General features: G+C 49.1%; 1 protein-coding gene across 1 annotated transcript in view; it reads right to left on the reverse strand.

Moving 5' to 3' along the window:
- HPSE2 (heparanase 2 (inactive)) overlaps positions 1 to 17706 on the reverse strand; it is a 97608-nt gene that overhangs the window by 74909 nt on the left and 4993 nt on the right. The window contains exon 3 of the mRNA XM_035540483.1: positions 10303 to 10464. Within this exon, the coding sequence (XP_035396376.1) occupies positions 10303 to 10464 (162 nt within the window). The remainder of the gene's footprint in view (positions 1 to 10302; positions 10465 to 17706) is intronic.

Consider the following 17706-nt stretch of genomic DNA (forward strand, 5'->3'; position numbering starts at 1 on the left):
AAAGAGATCCAGAGTTTCCTTTGAACACCTTGCAGCCTCGCTTTTCTCCCACCACGTTCAGCCGTGCAGGGCATACATTTCCACAGGCTCCCACATTTGTCTCCCACCCCTGGCGCACCCATCCCCAGCATGAGCCTCTGTAAAAGCAGACCACAGACTGCGGGTGGGACTTGGAGATCCTCCTGTTTCCAGGATTTTGACCCTTTCCTCAACTTGGAAAAGCGTTAAAGAATTTGATTAACAGTGCATGCCACAGGCTCCTGTCCCCACGGCGAGGGGCGCGGGCAGAGCAGCAGTACGAGGGTGTTCGCTGCATCCCTCACGTCCCCCATCCTGAGCCAGGAGCGCCAGGAGCCACTAATGAAGAGAGCAAGAGAAAGCAGTAAATAATAAATGAGCGGACAGATGGAAAAAGGGTTAGCATGAGCAACCGGGGAACAAATCCTGGGAAGCCAACTGCGTTCCCACCAGCAGGCAGTGCCCCCACCGAGCAGCACAGGCAGGAGCCCAGCTCTGGCTGCAGCTCCTCACCCCCCACACCTCTCCCTTCTCCTGTTTTCTCTATGTCTGAACCCAGCCACGGAGCATGGGGCCGTCAGATGCATCCTGTACGCCACAGAGGAGGCAACCACCCCGCGGACATGCAGTCCTGATTCCCAGCTGCAAAGCTTTCCAGCAGCACATAAATACTGGTCCTGTTATTTTTCTCGGGGAGAAAATATGTTGGGATGGTGGCTGGAGCGCTGAACCTGATGATACTCCTCCGACTGCAGCGCGATTTGTTGCTATGTCACAGTTTGTTAGATTTTTTTTTTAATTTATTTTTTAAACTGCAGAGAACTTGGCACGCACAGTCTGTCCATATAGGCAGCCTTGGCTCCAAATGGGTGCTGGAGAAGAGCTAGTGAAGCTGGGCAAACTGAACATAATACCAGCCAGAAATACATTCACGAGGTGCTTCAGCGTCTCCAGGCTGAGAAAAAATCTGTAAGGAAATGATTGGGACAAAATATTGCATAAAAGACTATTTAAACTTTAAGTGTTTTAGATGGCCAAAAGCAGCAAATTCCAGCACCAAAAAAAGCAGGGAATTTTGGATGAAAACCCATCCTTAAAAAGTGGCATAGACAGCTAGAAGAGCAAATAAAATAAGCTACAATTATAAAGCTAAAGAAATATCAACCAACTGGAAATTACAAAGTGTAGAAAAATTATGAAGTATTTAAAGACATGAAGAAAAATATAATATCTTGCACAGTTATTAGTGGGAATTTAAATATAAAGGAAAGGGAAACATGAACAGAGATATAGCTCCATTATTCTGTCCACATGATAGAATTACTGACTTAGCTACAAAAATATAAATATAAGCACTTTGTTTTGGAGGAAAATATATGATGATGAACTAATAAGATGATGTACTTCACAGTTTATTAATAATCGAGAGATGTGTTAGATAACATCTGCTTTAGATAAACACAGTTAAGTCATCCGCTCTGGATAATTTGCACCTCTGAGTACGCTAAGGAGATCTCTGACCCATTGACGCTAATTTTTAATAAATCTTGGAATGCCAAGTAATTCTAGATGGGTAGAAGAGTGCAAACCCTGTGCTGGTATTTAGCAGGACAGGCTAATTGCCTGGGGAATTGCCGCCAGTCAGCCTGGCATCAGACCTAGATAAATTAATTAAAAGCTAATTTGACAATCTAGCGATAATTCATTATATTCATGTCTCAACTAATTACCAGCCAACATACATCGTACAGAATGAAGTCCCATCTAACTGTTACAAGTTGATTTAAGAACTTGCATTAATAAGAATAGCTCGGCATAAGTAGATGGTGAGAAGTGGCTGACATGACAAAAACATTCATAGCCCGCTTCCGACCCCACATGACTCAGTGTTTTTATCAATCATTTAGATGAATATAAAATCTTTGGAGGCAGCGTGCAGACAGCACAAGCAGGTTAGTAAATAACGAACAAAACAGACCACGTTCACCCTGCGATCCGATTTGTATGGCTGCATGGCCACGGTCCAACAAGGCATGCTTTAATGCAGCCAAGTGCAAGATAATACACGTACGGGAAAACAATATAGAGCTCGTATTGACAGGATGGAAAAGTCTGTCCTGCAAGGCCACAAGACAAAGGAGGAGCTACAACTGGAGTTTTGCAAAGTGGAGCTTGAGGAGCCAAATCTGTTCCGCTTATGAAGAGAGAAAAGTGAAGGAGTGCCCCAGGTGCTGCACGTAGGCGCTGCACGGGGCAGCGAGAGGCAAAGCAAGGTCCCAGGATCCTGAGGCTGGAAGCCAAAGCTGGGCCCAGGGCTGGCAGAGAGGGAAGCCATCAGCAGCTCAGGGAGCAAGAAAAATCCCATGAGAAGACCTGGATGATCCTGGGGCCCAGCAAAAAAAGCAGGGGTGAAATTCAGTCACGCAGAGGGCAGGTATAAAAACTCTGTGTAACATAAGAGTGGAAGGAGCCCAGACACTGGCACACTGGGGGTCTGCTTCAGGCTACAAGATCAGGGAGATCAGAAGCACGGGCTTATTGGGAGCATCTGAAATACAGAACCCGCTGGTAATTAGGGACCTTTAACTGCCCACACATTTGCTGGGAAAGGAAGACATCAGACACAGTCTTGCATCAAGTTCCTGGAATGCACCGAGGAAAAAATTGAGAGAGGAGACAGGAACGGCACTAGAAAGGAGGCTTCTCAAGATTTGATTCTGATCAACAAAGAACCAGCAAAAGTGCGAAGGTAGAAAGCAATGTGGGGAAGGGATCACAAATGAGGGTGTTCGTACTCGTTAGGAACGGAGAGAGAGTAAGAATAAAAGCAGCCTGTTGTGAGCTGAGCTGCAGCTCACTCTGAGGACTGGCAAGCAGGACTGCACACAGAAGGAAAAGGGAGCTCAGGGAAGATGGTATTCTGCAAACAGGCAGCCAGATAAGGCAACAAATGCAAGTTCAGGAGGGGAAGGGCGGTATGATGAGAGCAAATCAGAACACACACACACACACACACCCCAGCGACCTGCAGCACACGAAGGAGAAGTAGAAGCTACAACAGAGTGGTATGGGAGAGTACAAAGGGAGGGCACAAGGGAAGAGGGACAAAGCAAAAGAGCCAAGCATTCAAAAGAAACTGCTCACAGCAAGGATCGTGAGTGGTAACGAGGAGACATTTGATAACTACATTAGTGGGAAGAGACAGACCAAAGAGTTCATCACCTCCTGAGCAGGGAGAAAAGGTTAATAGACGGTTTTATGCCACTGAACACGCCACAAGCCCTCCTGAAGCTGTTAGTGCGTGTCAGCCCTCCCCCCCTCACACAGAAATCTGTTTTCTGTTAGGTTTATGTGTTTTCTTTATTCTCCACACAGCACCCAGAAAAAGCTGGTTCTGGTAATGACATTACGTATTAAAATCAACAATTATAGTTACATTATAAGATACACAATTTATAAAATATTTTCTCTTATGAGGCTTGTTAAATAGGATGGTAAATCGAATTTAATAAATACTAAATATGCGGTAAGAAGTCACATTCCCCACAGTTACAAAAGAAATAACCAAAACAGATAATGAGAAAGCCAAAGTGTTGTTTAACAGACTAGCAAGTGTCACCTGAAAAAGAGATTCACCTTCCTGACCTCTCTCACACACACACGCCGTCAGCACACAATGAGTTGTAAAACCACTAATTAGGGTAAGAGAAGGCAGTGGTCCCAGGGGGTTGGCTTGCAGCTGTCTCAGGAAGCAGAGAGGTATAAATTGGGACGCAAGAAAGGTATTTCACAATAGCCAACAACTTGCAGAGCTGTGCACAGAGACAAAGCTGAAATGTTTCAGTGCTTTTGTTGGTTCAGACTTCATGCAAAATGATAACAGACCACACAGTTAACGCAATTAAAAGCAGCAGAGTTCAACTGTAAGCTATAGTAGAGAATGAGCAGAAGAAAGATTACTTAAATGTGATGTTCCTAAATGGGCCTGAGGTCCGTCAGCAACTATCTTTGAGAATTTCTGGAAGACAAATGAGGTTTCAGAACACTGCAAAAGGGCAAATATAAATGGCTATGTTCAACAGGTTGAAAAATCAAGGAAATTGCAGACCAGTCAACATAACTTCAATTCCTGGAAAAAATTTTGGAACAAATCATCAAACAACCCATCTGCGAGAAAGGGCTGGAAGTAATAGCAATGCCATGTGAAGCCAACCTGCTTTCTCTTTGACATAGAAAAGGAGTCTCATATGTGAGATAGAACCAACAGATGTTATATACCTTTACTTTAGCGAGGCTTTAACTTCAGTTCTGTATAATGTTTTAATTAGCAAATTAGGAAAATAGAGTCTAGATGAAATTCCATACGGGGAACACACAACTGGCTGGGAAACTGTACACAAAAATGCAGACATGAACAAGCAGTACCATGCCAATAAAATCCACGATTGTACAGGGGTACACAGACAGGAGTGTCACACAGAAGACATGTGAAATAATCCTGCGGCTCTTCTCAAGAGAGAGCTCAGCACACCATGGCTCATTTCAAGGCAAGACACTTCAAAAAAAGCCCAGACCAAGTGGAGAGAGCCCAAGGGACGCCAAGCAAACAAGAACCACAAAAAATTTAAAGAGCGCTGAAAGGGACCTCAAGAGGCAGAATCAGCCACGCATGTGTCATTCAAATTGAAAATAACATGGCCATGAGGAAAGAGCAAAAGAAAGGCAGTCGTTCAGCGCACAGAACAAAAGTCTTAGGGGAAACATGATAACAAGCCTCAAATATGCAAGAGATTTCTGCAAGGAGGAAAGGAGCACTGTACGCTGCTCTCCTTGTCCACAGGGAGAGGACATGGTGTAACGCGCCTAAAGCGAAGCAAGAGATTTTAGAAACCTCAACCGCTCAATGATATAAATAATTACATCCTAGAGCTGACTGCTGCACCAGGGTATGGACTCTCAGTTGCAGGAGGTTTAAGAATAAAAGCCACATCGGTTAAGTCTGGTAATGATGATGTCCCAGAAACTAGCGCAATGCTGGTGCCCTGCCACCGAGCCCCGCAGCCTGCTGGCTTCGCACACACGTTTGGGACCACGATATATTTCAGCTACACACCAAATGCCCTCGGAAAGCTGTGTAGCAAAAACAAACAGCCACTTCATTTCAGAATGAGCTCATATAAACAGCTGATAAAGGCACAAACCCACTTGGTTACAAGAGAATGTTTTTCATGGTGTGCTTGCCAGCACCACCCCCTCAGCTCTGATGCTGACATCTCAGAAGACACCTGCAAGCCATCTTCAAAAGGGACTCTGCCAGTCACTATCTACAGCCCCAGTACAGATATCACTTTTATGACATATTACAGTTTTCCTGACCCTTCCTCCTGGAAAATCCTTCTGTTTCAAGGCAATTATATTCTCCCTCTCTCTCCCCCATTGGAGCTAACAATGTCATTGCCTCCCTTTTGCTGGCATGACTCCTCCACCAGTACCTCAGTTGTGTTAATCAATGAGACGAACTCAAGAAAAATGTTTTCAACGTGTATTTAGCTTTGAATGTTCCTTTTCCTGCGTCACCTCTGATAAAAGGTTTGAGCCCCCAGAAGTCTGTCTGCTTTTCCAACAGTATTGGCTGGTCGGATAAAAAACACTGCCTCTCCTTATACACCTTTCCCCGAGCAGAGCCCAGGTACAGCTGATTTGTCACGGAAAAGGCTAGAAGATGCCCTCTTGAGGTCCTTTTCAGACCTATTTTATATGATGCCGTGGATAACGTGCACAACATAATGGTCTGTGATGGAGCAGAGGGCAGGCAGCTTGATCCGAAGTCAATAGCCAGCCCGTTACCAAGCCTCAGAAAGAGGGAGAGGGGGAGCAAGCACAGCACCAACCACCCTGCTGCAGCACCCAGTAAAATAGCATCGATACACAGTGCCGCTGTACAGACCACATCGTGTTCAGGCTGAGCCAAAATAAGGTGTTGAAAAGGGAAGGAAGCTGCACTTACCTCTGGAAGGTGGTCAGACACCCTCCTGGGTCCTGTCTCACAAGCCCCCCCCCTTCAGCCCCACAGAGTGTCCTCCACGGAAGCTGGCTATAAACTGAGATAAAACTATATGTCTGGGGAAACCGTAGCAACAACAACCTAAGCAACCTTTCTGTCTGGCAGCACAGGCACCTAAAACACCTTCAGCCCCTTGCCCCACTCCCTGCACAGCCCCTTGCAACGTCAGCCCCCAAAGCACCCCCCCAGCACCCCACAGGGGGGCTCTGGGCCCTGCCGACACTTCCTGCTCCAGGACCCCCATCTCCCAAAGCAACCTCCCTCAGCAGGAATCACAGAACTGCCGGCCACCAGGGGAGGCCCACAGGTGCAGGAAACACAAATGTCACAGGTGCTTGACCTGAGCCATGCGATTCCCTGCCGCAGCAAGCAGGGCTCTCACCATCATCACAGGAGACGATAAAGGCATACTGATGGTATAAAATATGGTATATTTCTCTCGGTGGGGCCGGAAGAGGCTCAGCGAGCGCCCTCAGTAGCGTGGGAACACGTGTGGTGGGCCGGGAGCTTTGTGTGCCTTGGGGAGGGTCTCCTCTCTTGCTCCCTGCCTTTAGGGGCTGTGTTGCACAGTGTGGCAGGGCGGGGGGCTCCCACCGCACACCCTGCGGTTGTTTTGCTGTCTTCCCGATGCAGATGTGGGGTGGGAGGACAGGCTGGAGAGCTGTCAGCACCGGTCTCCTGGTGCGGGGAAGTAATCTGCTTTGCAGCTTCGACCAGAAGGCAGAGCAGAAAGAAGAGACGCTTTTCTGCTGTTCAGAATGAGGAGGGGGGGGCACTATTTTGTTTCCTCGGGATGGGAACTCCTGAAGGCAAACGTACTATTTATGGTTCATCCTTGTATCTTGGGAAGCTCAGTTACACTTAACACTTCATGCAAATACAGGAGGGGACAGTTTCTCACATATGTCTGTTGACCTCCTGTGCAATTCCCTCTTCCATTAGGCTTAACGGGCTTTACTTAATAGCAGTGCAGAAACCAGTCTGTGTGGTGCACAGTGCAGATATCCAGTCCTTCAAAGCACAAATGCAGGACACCAGCCCAGCACAAACTGGCACCACAGATGGCGGGTTTCAGACTTAATCTGTCAAAGCTCTGCCTGCTACTGCCCCACTCTCCCCCCAAGGTCACCACTAAGACCTGCATGCACTGAGTCTCCCTGCCCTGGGGCAGTTCCTCACACCTCACACGCTGACAGCCCAACGCTGTGCAATCACCAGGCCTCCAAAATCCCCTCACTGTGACCTGGACATTTCTCCTGAGGGCTGCAAAGGAAGGGAGCCTGCTGTGACTCTTGCAACTTTTACTCCTGCTGATATGGGCTATAAAAGAAACACCTCCTGCTCCCGTTAGCTCAGCTGGGCAGAAGCAGAGAGGTGTTTGTAGGGAAGGGCTGAGCTGCAAGCAGTGGTTTCCAGAGGGCAGGCAACTCTGTGCACCCCCCTGCTCCACCACCGGCTGGCCTGGCAGCACAGGAGATGCTGACGTGTGAAACGAGATACCTATCTCTGAGCAGCACGGGGAGGCAGCAAAGATTAATATGCCTCAAAATGTTATACAGCATTTAAATAGCACTGTCACAGATCAAAGACTATCACTCATCTCAGGCAGGCAGGCTCGGTAAGCCTGGAGAGATCACGTACGGCAAACAAATGCAAGATGCAAGAGAAAGCCTGCAGACAGGAGCAGAGGAAAGCTCATACTTGTCCAGAGAAATTGAAGTGGCCTAAGCCAGAGTCCAACATGTGTTCCTGGAGGAACAAGAGCCAGAAAGACTGCCTGGTTTCACTCAGTCTCAGTTGTGTCTTAGCACAAAAAGCACATTTTGTTTTAAGACAGCTTCTTACCTTGGAGGTACCTGCTGCTGGGAACAGCTCAACTCCCGGTGCAAGGACACAACCCTGCCTGATGGCTGGGACAGGGAGCCCGCTGGGGACTATGTGCGACTGGTGACTGTATTTGGAAAAGCCCCTGGTTTACAACAGTGCCCCGGGGACTGCAGAATCATGCTCCTTGCATTCTAAGATCTTTCGTTCTTAAAGACATTGGGATACTGCGTGGAAGTGTGATGCCAATACCACTTGCCCACGCCTGCAGTACAGGAGTAAGTATTCTCACGTGACTTTGGGCACGACACTCCATTTGCATTCCTTTGGTATAACTGAAGCATGGCAGGAACTAGCAGTAGCAGAAGCCCCATTTCCACAGAGGCTTGGGGCTGAATAGTCCTTTGCTCTGGGTTGGACACTGGTGCTCAGGGTTGCCCACGGTGCGTGCACTGCATGAGACCAAGTGACGCCTGGATACAGCCCTCCAGGGGAGAAACCTCATCTTCAGGGATCCCCAAGACACTCCATTCTTGCTCACTGATCCCCTTCAACATCCTTCCCCAAACCAGGTCTGGGTCCTTGCTCCCAAACCTCACCTCGTGTACCTTGCTGCCGACCTGGGGACTCCCTCTGGCACCATACAAACGCATTGTGCAGGACAAAAAGAAGTCCTTAAGCAAACCCTGGCTGATTGAATTTTGAAGGTAAGGAATGCCCTTCTGCAACAGATGTACAACCCCCTCTGCCCACCCCAAACACCAGATCCATCACGGAGAAGGGAAATATTTACACAAGTTAGTAGAGTTCCAGTTAAATATTATGCTTAGCTGTCTAGAGTCCATGTTCTCAGACTATGTCTATGAAATAAAAGATTAAACTTCATAACAATTATGAAGTTGCTCTGCTCACATTCAAAGGGAGTTAAAGGACATTAAAATAGTTCTTTGGGTAATATTACAGTGAAATTGCTCTCTCCCTCCTAGAGAGTTGGAGCTAAAACCTTGTGAACTCTCCTGTAAACACACTTGGAAAGGCTAAGAGCTGAGCTGATAACCAGGTAGCACCTCTGCTCCGCAGGTTCCGTAAAGTATGTGAGCAATGCCTGAGAGCTTTTGAAGCAGTGAGGGAAAGAGGATAGGGGAGAGCAGCTTCTCTTCTCGAGGGAAGTTTGTTTAGTGGAAAGTAAGCAAGTTGTCAGGGGAAAAGCTGACAATGTTGATTCCAGCAGTTGTACTGGGAATAAACAGCCAAGTGGATTACGTTACAGGGAATGAGAAACGGCTCTGAGGATCCCATTTAAATGCTGGGCTTTCAGGAATGATGCGATTCAGCCACACTCCTGGCCCCAGTGCCCACCAGCCCCTGGAACTGAGCCCCCTGCCAGCCCCGGTACGGCTAGCCCTCCCCCGGGGGGGTCCCCAAGAGGTCGGCACAGCTGATGTCCCCAGGGGCACCAGGGCTCACAGGGACAGGGGAGGACATGGACGCATGCTGTCTTAGGGCTGGGGGCTGGATGCGAGGCTGCGCAGCACCCGCTCGCCTCTCCCAGCCCAGCTGCGGGGGCCGCCATGGGGTCTGCCAGCACCCCCCCGGCCGGAGCGCGGGGCCCTCCTTCCCGTAAAAATGGGATGCCTCCCTGCCTTCCACAGGAAAGGACCCAGCAAGAGGGGAAGGGGATCTCGCTTGATTTATTAGCCTCTTCCTCCTTCTCCTCGTCTGTGGCTCATCCAGCTGTAGTGATAAGAACAGCTATGAAAGCACACTGCTGGCTGCTGGGATCCCATCCTTCTGCCCACTCACTGCCTGAAGACATCAGTCCTTTACAAGCACCATTAAATGTGTATCCAAAATGTGGCAGTCTCCTCCATCCTTTGAGATTGTGTTCCCTGGATAATACAAACAGTTGCCAGAAAAAGAGTATCCTCTCAGCTCTGTCTGGGCCATTATCCCTTTATATTTGCTCTTTAATATTTACTGGGTTCACACAAAGTGCATGCTCTGAAAAAAAAAAATAAAAAAATCAGCTGCAGCTTAAAGGACTCCAAATTTAGTAATTGCTGCAGCCCCACCGACACGAACAGTTAGCAGGGAGATTTCTCCAGCGCTTCACGTGCTGTGGTATTCTGCTTAGGTCAGACTGCGGAAAACCTTCTGTCCAGAGGCACCAAATCTGGAGTGTCTGCAGAGGTGCCAGCTGCAGAGGCCTTATGAGTCCACCATAATTTCCTGCAGATCCTTTCCCTCCCAGAACCCAGTAATCTTGGTAGGAAACAGAGGCAGCCAGCAAGATGCTGATTCGTACCGAGGTGAAGCACCCGAGGGTTTTAACACACCTGTGAGTTAGCAAGAACTAGCCACAGCTCCTGGCTCCAGAGCTGGTCTTGCAGCCTTACCTGTTAGTGTGAGGTTGCTGTATGTGTTTGAAAACTGCTCCTTTAACAAAACCAAGTGCATCTGAGCTGCCTTTTCCCTCTGTAGCTCCAACATTATGTCAGGATGCTGGGCGATCTTACAGCCTTTCTGCTTATCCAGGGCAATGTCACTGCGAACAATGTCTACAGCAAAAGGGAAAGAAAAAAGGGAGATGGCCAAACCTCAGCTTTCATTTTCACCAGACGCTTGGATCAGAACCAGCCAACATGACAGCCACACAACCATCACTCAGCATGAGCAACCCAAAAAAAAGGGTCCAAACCCCTTGGATCCACCTATCCAATGAACCTCCTCTGCTCAGGTCTCCTTTTCTCCCACAGAAAGCTCAAGTCATTGACTTTAAGAGGCTCACACCACCTTCCACCCCTTCCATCCAGAACCTGCCTACCAGCTGAGCTCTTACAACTATGACCCCTCCCTTGCAGGAAAGTGCAAATGGCTCCCAATATATTTATTTTGACGCTGTTACTGGTGTGTTTGACACTAAATAATGAGAGAAGACTAAATCTTGTTCTGGTGACCCCTGCCTTCCATTTACTATGGCTTGACAAAGACAGCGAAGAAGGCTTGGTCTTGCCCTGTTCACTCAGCATCATATGAGCACTTTTAAAAATCATATTGTGGAATAAGAATACAATATTCCCTCTCCTAGAACAACTCACCTGCTGGGGAAATGCGAAGCTGGGGATAGCAGGGGAGAACAAGAATAAGATGTGGCCAGTCTCTAAACAGGGCAGGGGCACAAACCAGTCCTTTTGGGACCATTTTCTGAGCTGAAGGAACTCTGTAACATGCTCAGATCCACAGGCACCATATGTTGTACCGAATTCTTACAAAACCTTAGGCAGCCAGCAGTGATAAGGAATGACGGAAGTTGGAGTCCTTCCATCGCATTGCATGAGGTCACCCTTTGCGTCACAAGGTTGCCCTTTCCTTGGTTTAATTCCCATCTAGCTAGAAGTTTCTGAAGGAGCTTATCATCAGAAGAGAGCCATTTCTTGCTCCACATGCGCTCTCCAGCTAAATTATCACTATGCACATCAAAAAACACCAAAGCTGTTTCCAACAGCCGTGTTTCTGTCTTTCAAGGTGTCAAGCCTGAGGTGCAAACCTAGGTTTCAAACCCTGTCTTGGGCTGACAGAGAACCCCCTCCGAGGGTGATGGGGAGGGCTGGAGGCCGCATTGTCTGGTTTGGACCAAAACAGGAGGGAACTTCTTCAGGTCGTGCCTTGTGGGTCAGGACAGACACTCAGCTCACCTCCGTACCAGGCAGGTGCAGGACTCCAGGCCTGCCACTGGGGTTGCTCAGGGCCCATAAGAGCCTGTCCAACCTGCTGACTTTTTTGCTGTTACATGATGAGGAACTGAAGGGCGGGAGATCCAGCAACGGGATTTGGAGGGGACAAGCCATTTCTGTGAGGTTTCCAAAGGCCCCAGAAGAGTTTTGATGGGTTTGGTGAAAAGACAGAACAGGCTCTCCTCCAGTGGGACAAAAAGCTTCCTGGATCACAGTAACTGTGAAGAAGGAGAGATCTGCAGGGTGCCACGGTGAGCTCTTGGTCCCCCAGCAGTGGCATAGCCACATTCAAAGAGCACACCCCTCCTGCTCGGGCCTGCTTTTGCTGCTCCTAAAACCCAAACCACAGTCCACATGGACCCAAAAGGAGGAAGCAGTGGCCTGGTACCAGGGGCCCTGTCCTTGCAGTCAGGGGCCAGGGCAGCACCTTGGAGAGTGCAAGGGGACATGGCAGCGGTCCTGTGTGACACCCCCACCCCTGTCTATGGGGACTACGGGTCACAGCAACCACATGCTGTGTGCACTGTCTCCAGAAATGAGGGGCAAGAGCAGTGTTTGGGGGCCTGTCCTTAGATGATGGAGTAATAGGGATTAGCACGAGGATGCCAAACCCCATTCAGACAGATCCCCGGTCATTTTACAGAAGCTGAGGTCAGAGGTGGTGAGGGGGAAGGTGTGAAGGGCATGGAAAGTGAGGACACTTTTCTTGAGGTCGGCTTCATGGGTTTCCCAGAAAGCTGCCACTGCAGAAGTGCAGGAAGCAGAAGCAAGGCATGCGGGGTCCCTGCCTCTCAGACACAAGAGTCCAAGAGATTTGCCCAAGACCTACAGCTGGAGGTGGAGCCCACACTCATTATAGCTGCAGATTAAATGCTGGGTGGATACCTGGGATATGAGGCTCCCCAAAGAACTCAATGCCCAGTCACAGACCAGCGGCATTGAGGGAAGAGGGCTGGCAGGGTGCAGATGCTGTGGAAGCTCTGGGGAAACCTCAGCAAGAGCAACCCAGGGAAAAGAGCCCACGGCCATCAGGTCTGAAAGTAAGGGAGAGAAAGGGGAGAGATGCGAGGAGAAGGAGAAGGAGAAGGAGAAGGAGAAGGAGAAGGAGAAGGAGAAGGAGAAGGAGAAGGAGAAGGAGAAGGAGAAGGAGAAGGAGAAGGAGAAGGAGAAGGAGAAGGAGAAGGAGAAGGAGAAGGAGAAGGAGAAGGAGGTGCTGGGCAGGGCAGTCCCTGAACAGGACACTGCCTTCCGGAACGTGGAGCAGCAATAAAAACAAACACCAAAAGTCGAAATAAAATTAAGAAAGAAAAAAAGAGAAAAAAAAAAGAAAAAGAAAAAGGAAGAAAACCCAGCACAACAAGAAACCAAGCGCCTCTTGCCAGAAGTGAGAGAGAAGAACTCCAGATGTGGGAGCCCCAGAGGACGCCAAATGGTTTCCAAAGCCGGCAGCTCTGCCTCGAGAGGGAGCGGCCGGGCCGGGCCGTGCCGGGCCGTGCCGGGCCGGGTCAGTACCCTGGCCAGCTCAGCACGGCACGGCTCGGCGCGACTCTCCCGGGCGGGTCCCCGCGGCGCAGCCCCGACGGGGCGCTGCGGGCCAGCCCCGCTCCGGCGGGTCCCCGCTCCGGCGGCGGCGGAGGCGCGGTGCCGGGCCCGGGAGCCTCCATGCGGTATGCCGGGAGCACACCCGTGTGGCGGCCAGGTGAGCTGCGGCTGCCCGGAGCCGCCCGCAGCATCGCCCCCCGGCCCGCAGCATCGCCCCTCGGCCGGTCCCTGCGAGAGCTTCCCCCTGCCCCGCCCGGAGCCCCCGGGACCGGCCGGGCTCCTGGCGGCCCCCCCGGGCGAGCCGCCTGCCCCCGGGGCTGCCGTGAACCCGGTGAGGCTCCCGGGCAGCCCCCCAACGGACGGGCGAGCCGGGAGGAGCGGTCTCATGGCAGAAATCCAGCAGGCACCGGGCAAAACCCGAATCCGTTTCGGGTTGCCGGGCTTAGAGAATACCTACTTTTTAAATGAACGCCTTTAAAAATGCTTTAAAACTCAGATTTGTCTCCCGGAGTTGCCATAAAGAGCTCACTGTCTGCAAAATGAGGAGCACAGCTTTGATGTAGAAAGCCCAAAGATTTCTCAAGCCAGAAGCTGCATCCTCATCGTGTCTGTCTTCAATAGGCAATCCTCTGACAGATTTGTCTCATTCCTTTCTTTTAGATGGGAAAATTCCCTGACAATGAGTTCCACAAGTTATTTCGCACTATATAAAAAATCATATTTGTTTGTTTTATATGTAATAATTCCGCTGGATGCTCCCTATTTCTTGTGTAATGAAAGCAAGGAAATAATTATTCCCAAATTGTCTTCTCTGCATGCCTCTGAGTTCATAACATTTATCATATCATCAGTCATTTTTCCCAAGCTGAAAATATACTGATATCTGTGTCTGAAAGCTGTGATTTTGACTGCCTCCATCACCTTATCCTACACAGATGTACTCTTTGCACGGGTTCGTGTGGTCCCACTATAGCACAGTGTGCGTATAGCCTAAGAATGCTCTCAGTGGGTTTCTTTCCTAATGCTTCCTAACAGTGATTCGCTTTATACTTCCTTAAGTGCATTCAGAGAACAATCCATTATAAATTCAAAACATTTTCCACGAATGGCAACAGCCAATTTATAACCCAGTTGTATAGGAAGTCACATGCATTTCCCCCGTGCATGTTATTTTGCATGAATTATTTCTAATTCATGAGAAGATGTAGCATAGAAAGAAATGCAGAACTTAAGAAAAAAAAAAGTAATGTTTTTTAGAGAATTTAGGATGGTTATTAGAAACAATGAAACATATAACCACAGGAATCTTTTGTCTCACCCATATAGCAGCAAATGGCTAACTAATCAGGATCTCATTGTTTGATTGCGCCATTTCCTGCAGTTATAAAGCAATTTTCATGCACGATTCTTGCAAAACAGTTTGAAATTTTACAAGAAAAACGGAAATAAACAGCCAGTCTTCGGAAGCATCTCCTGCACAGAGGTACCTCCCTTACCTCATGTAAGGTGATTTCTGTGGCCGTTTTTTATTTGCCAGGAAACGGCTAAGCACGGGGGCTCCTTCCACAGAAGCCCCCGCCACGCAGAGCAGGTTGTAGTGCTCTCCCTGTGCTCGCAGCCCCTGGGACCCAGCAGGCAGGAGGCTGCTGCAGAGCTCCCACTGAGATGTGGAGCTTTCTACAAGCAGCCTGGCAAATCCCAGAGCACCAAAGGCCATCAGAGGATCTGCTGGTCTTTGGGACAGAGTGCTCGCAACATCTGAGCTGCTGCAAGCCTCCCAGAGGAGCTGTGTTTTAAACACTTGGAGGGTGAAAAAGCAACTGTTTCCTCTGTGAGCTCTGAGAGGACAGATGCCTAAGCTGTCGAGGGACACAGGCAGACAAACAGGTGCTCTGGGAGATCAGAAACAGAAGGTGGTTCCTTGAGTAAAGGACAGCTCGTTTGTTTGTTTATTTTTACGGGGACAAAAGGATGATTCAGCTCCTTCAGGTACACCTGCTGCACTCAGAGCAGTTTTATGAGCTGGTGGAGCCAAAGCAGCAATCCCAGCCACAAGACAATAACCCTCACTGCTCTGGCGTCCTCATACCCCCTGGTGACCCTCATCGTCCTGCTCACTAAATTCACAGAAACAAAAAAAACACACAGGTGCCTTATTTTCCTGAATTAGTTTTCTGCTGGTTTGGCAGATGATCAGAAAAGTGCCAGAGCCAACGCAAGGCAAGCAGCAGGAGGACACAGCACGGAGCAAAAGGCAGGCACTGGGGACCAACACTTTTGGTGGCAGACACCCTAGAGATGACCTTCACCAGGTTCAGGGGACAGTTTTGTCAAATTTAATCTTACCAAGACTGATGCTGCCACAGTCCTACCTTTCACTGCACGCTTTCCTTTCTTAGCACTTGTGGCCACACATTACTTGGTTAAGGCAGCTGCACTAGCTGGCATGCAATCACCTCTCCGCCTTTCATTTCTGGCCTGAACTGACTCTCCACATAAATTCAGGCTCCTGATCCAGCAGACGGCAGGAGCATGCCAGAAGGGGCAGGCAGGTAGGAGCAGCAGCGTGCTGGCACACACCTCCGCATCCGTGACCAGTCATTCCCATGTTCTCACCCTGAGAACTTGGGTTCCAGGTGAAGGGAAGTGCCACTTGGCAAAAGGAGTATCTTTAACAAGCCCAAGTGCAGGAGGTAGAAGATGCCAATTTTATGTTGAAAGAATATAAAGGAATCCTTGGGTCATTTAGCAGTTTACTGTCTTCCTTTCAACACAATACCTAAGACTTTCACACATATTCTAAAAGCACAGCATCCTAGAAGCAGCCTGTGAAATACAGACTTGGCACGGGTGGAAGGTGGAATCCCCCTGCTGAACAAACCTCCGAGTTCAGGTGCAGTGCCAGATATAGAAAGGTGTCTGAAGGAGTGGATCCCAGACGAAAGGATACCCACAAAACCCAGTAGCCAGGATTACACGGCACAACACAAGGTTTCCCACACTATATGGCAAAATCTCCTGACTAGTACGGAAGGCATAAGGAACATGTCTTTTCCCAGGTTTTTGTGGTAATTGGCCATTTTTCCAGATGCCCTGTATCCTCTCCAAAAAAGGAAATAAAATAGAAGGAAGTAACTTACCAGCAATTAAGAGAGTATTTTTGAAATGTGTTGTCCATATGCACTTCAGCTCCGAAACTTTCCCTATGCACTACCTACAGCATGTATATGTGCTCCCCTTCCCCTCTCCCTTCCTCAACCCACACAGGGCCACGCTGTCAGTGTGTGGTGAATGTCCTCTGGTCTCTTCTCAGCCACAGACCCCCAGCAGGCTGTGAAAGGACAGAGAAGTCCCAGAGGCCACGCACTTGGGCCAACACATCTTGAAGAACCTCCGCTACAAGAAACTTCTCTTTTTCCCTTGAGTTTTCCTTTACAGCACATACGCAGAGGGGGAAACTCTAAGTAATGTTTATACTACCACAGGTTGTCCAAAACTGGTCTCTGTGGCTTCAAGGTAAGAGGCAGTTGAGGACAGGAGGCTCCACCTCAGCCCACCAGCTCATGCTATAGCACCAGCGGGGACCTTCCAGAACAGGCTCTAGGATTAGGACGGCACCTGTAGCACCCCTTGCTGAACCAACAGAAGAGACACCAGCTCTCCAAACCACCTGCCCAGGGATCAGACGTGTGCCTGTGGCAGGAGAGAAGCATCTCCAGCTAACAAAGCACAATTCTCAGCACAGCTGGTGAGGAAAAACAAACTCAGCAGGGCACATACAGAGAAGCTGCATTTAAGGGAGACACAAGTCTCTCAGGCCAAACACGTTGCACCCCTTGACCAACAAGTGTCAAAAAGTCCCCAGTACAGCCCCACCTCCTGGTACCAGAGCTTGGTATACAATAAACTGGTTTTCCATTGCGAGCAGACTTCAGGCAGACCAATGCCATATTCAAAAAGGTTGGACTCGGGGACTGACCGTGCAAAGCATGGGCTGCACGGGATGGCAGCCACCCAGTGCGCACTGTACACAGGGATTTAATGTAACAGAAAATGTAGATGACCTTGTAATATTCCACAAAGTTCAGGGGATACATACAGATGTGCTGCCATCAACAGTGATCACATGCCCTACGGTGCACCCAATCCATTTCTCATAGGCAACTGCTTTTACAAGTTCCTCTGTCAGGTATGAACAAATCTGCCACCAGGTGATGGCATTTCTGTGCCAGCTTTATATGCAGCGCCAAAACAAGTTGCCACACGCACTCTTTGTGGGCACTGCAAGCTGCCGCCGCAGATCACTCATCACTTTGTTACCCTAACTGCCCAAACATGACGGGTCTGGGGTGGAGTGAGGCTGCTCAGGGTTACAAAGGAAGGATGCCATACCTGGCGTTTTACAATGCTTCCAGGTCCGTGCTTCCAGGAAGAATTTGTGCAAGAAAGGAATGACCCCAAAGTCTAAAGGGAACGCTTTACTGCAGGAAAATGAAGTATACTTTAGAAACAAACAAAAAGAAA

This window comes from Cygnus atratus, chromosome 7 (assembly GCF_013377495.2).
Source record: "Cygnus atratus isolate AKBS03 ecotype Queensland, Australia chromosome 7, CAtr_DNAZoo_HiC_assembly, whole genome shotgun sequence".
Lineage (NCBI taxonomy): Eukaryota > Metazoa > Chordata > Aves > Anseriformes > Anatidae > Cygnus > Cygnus atratus.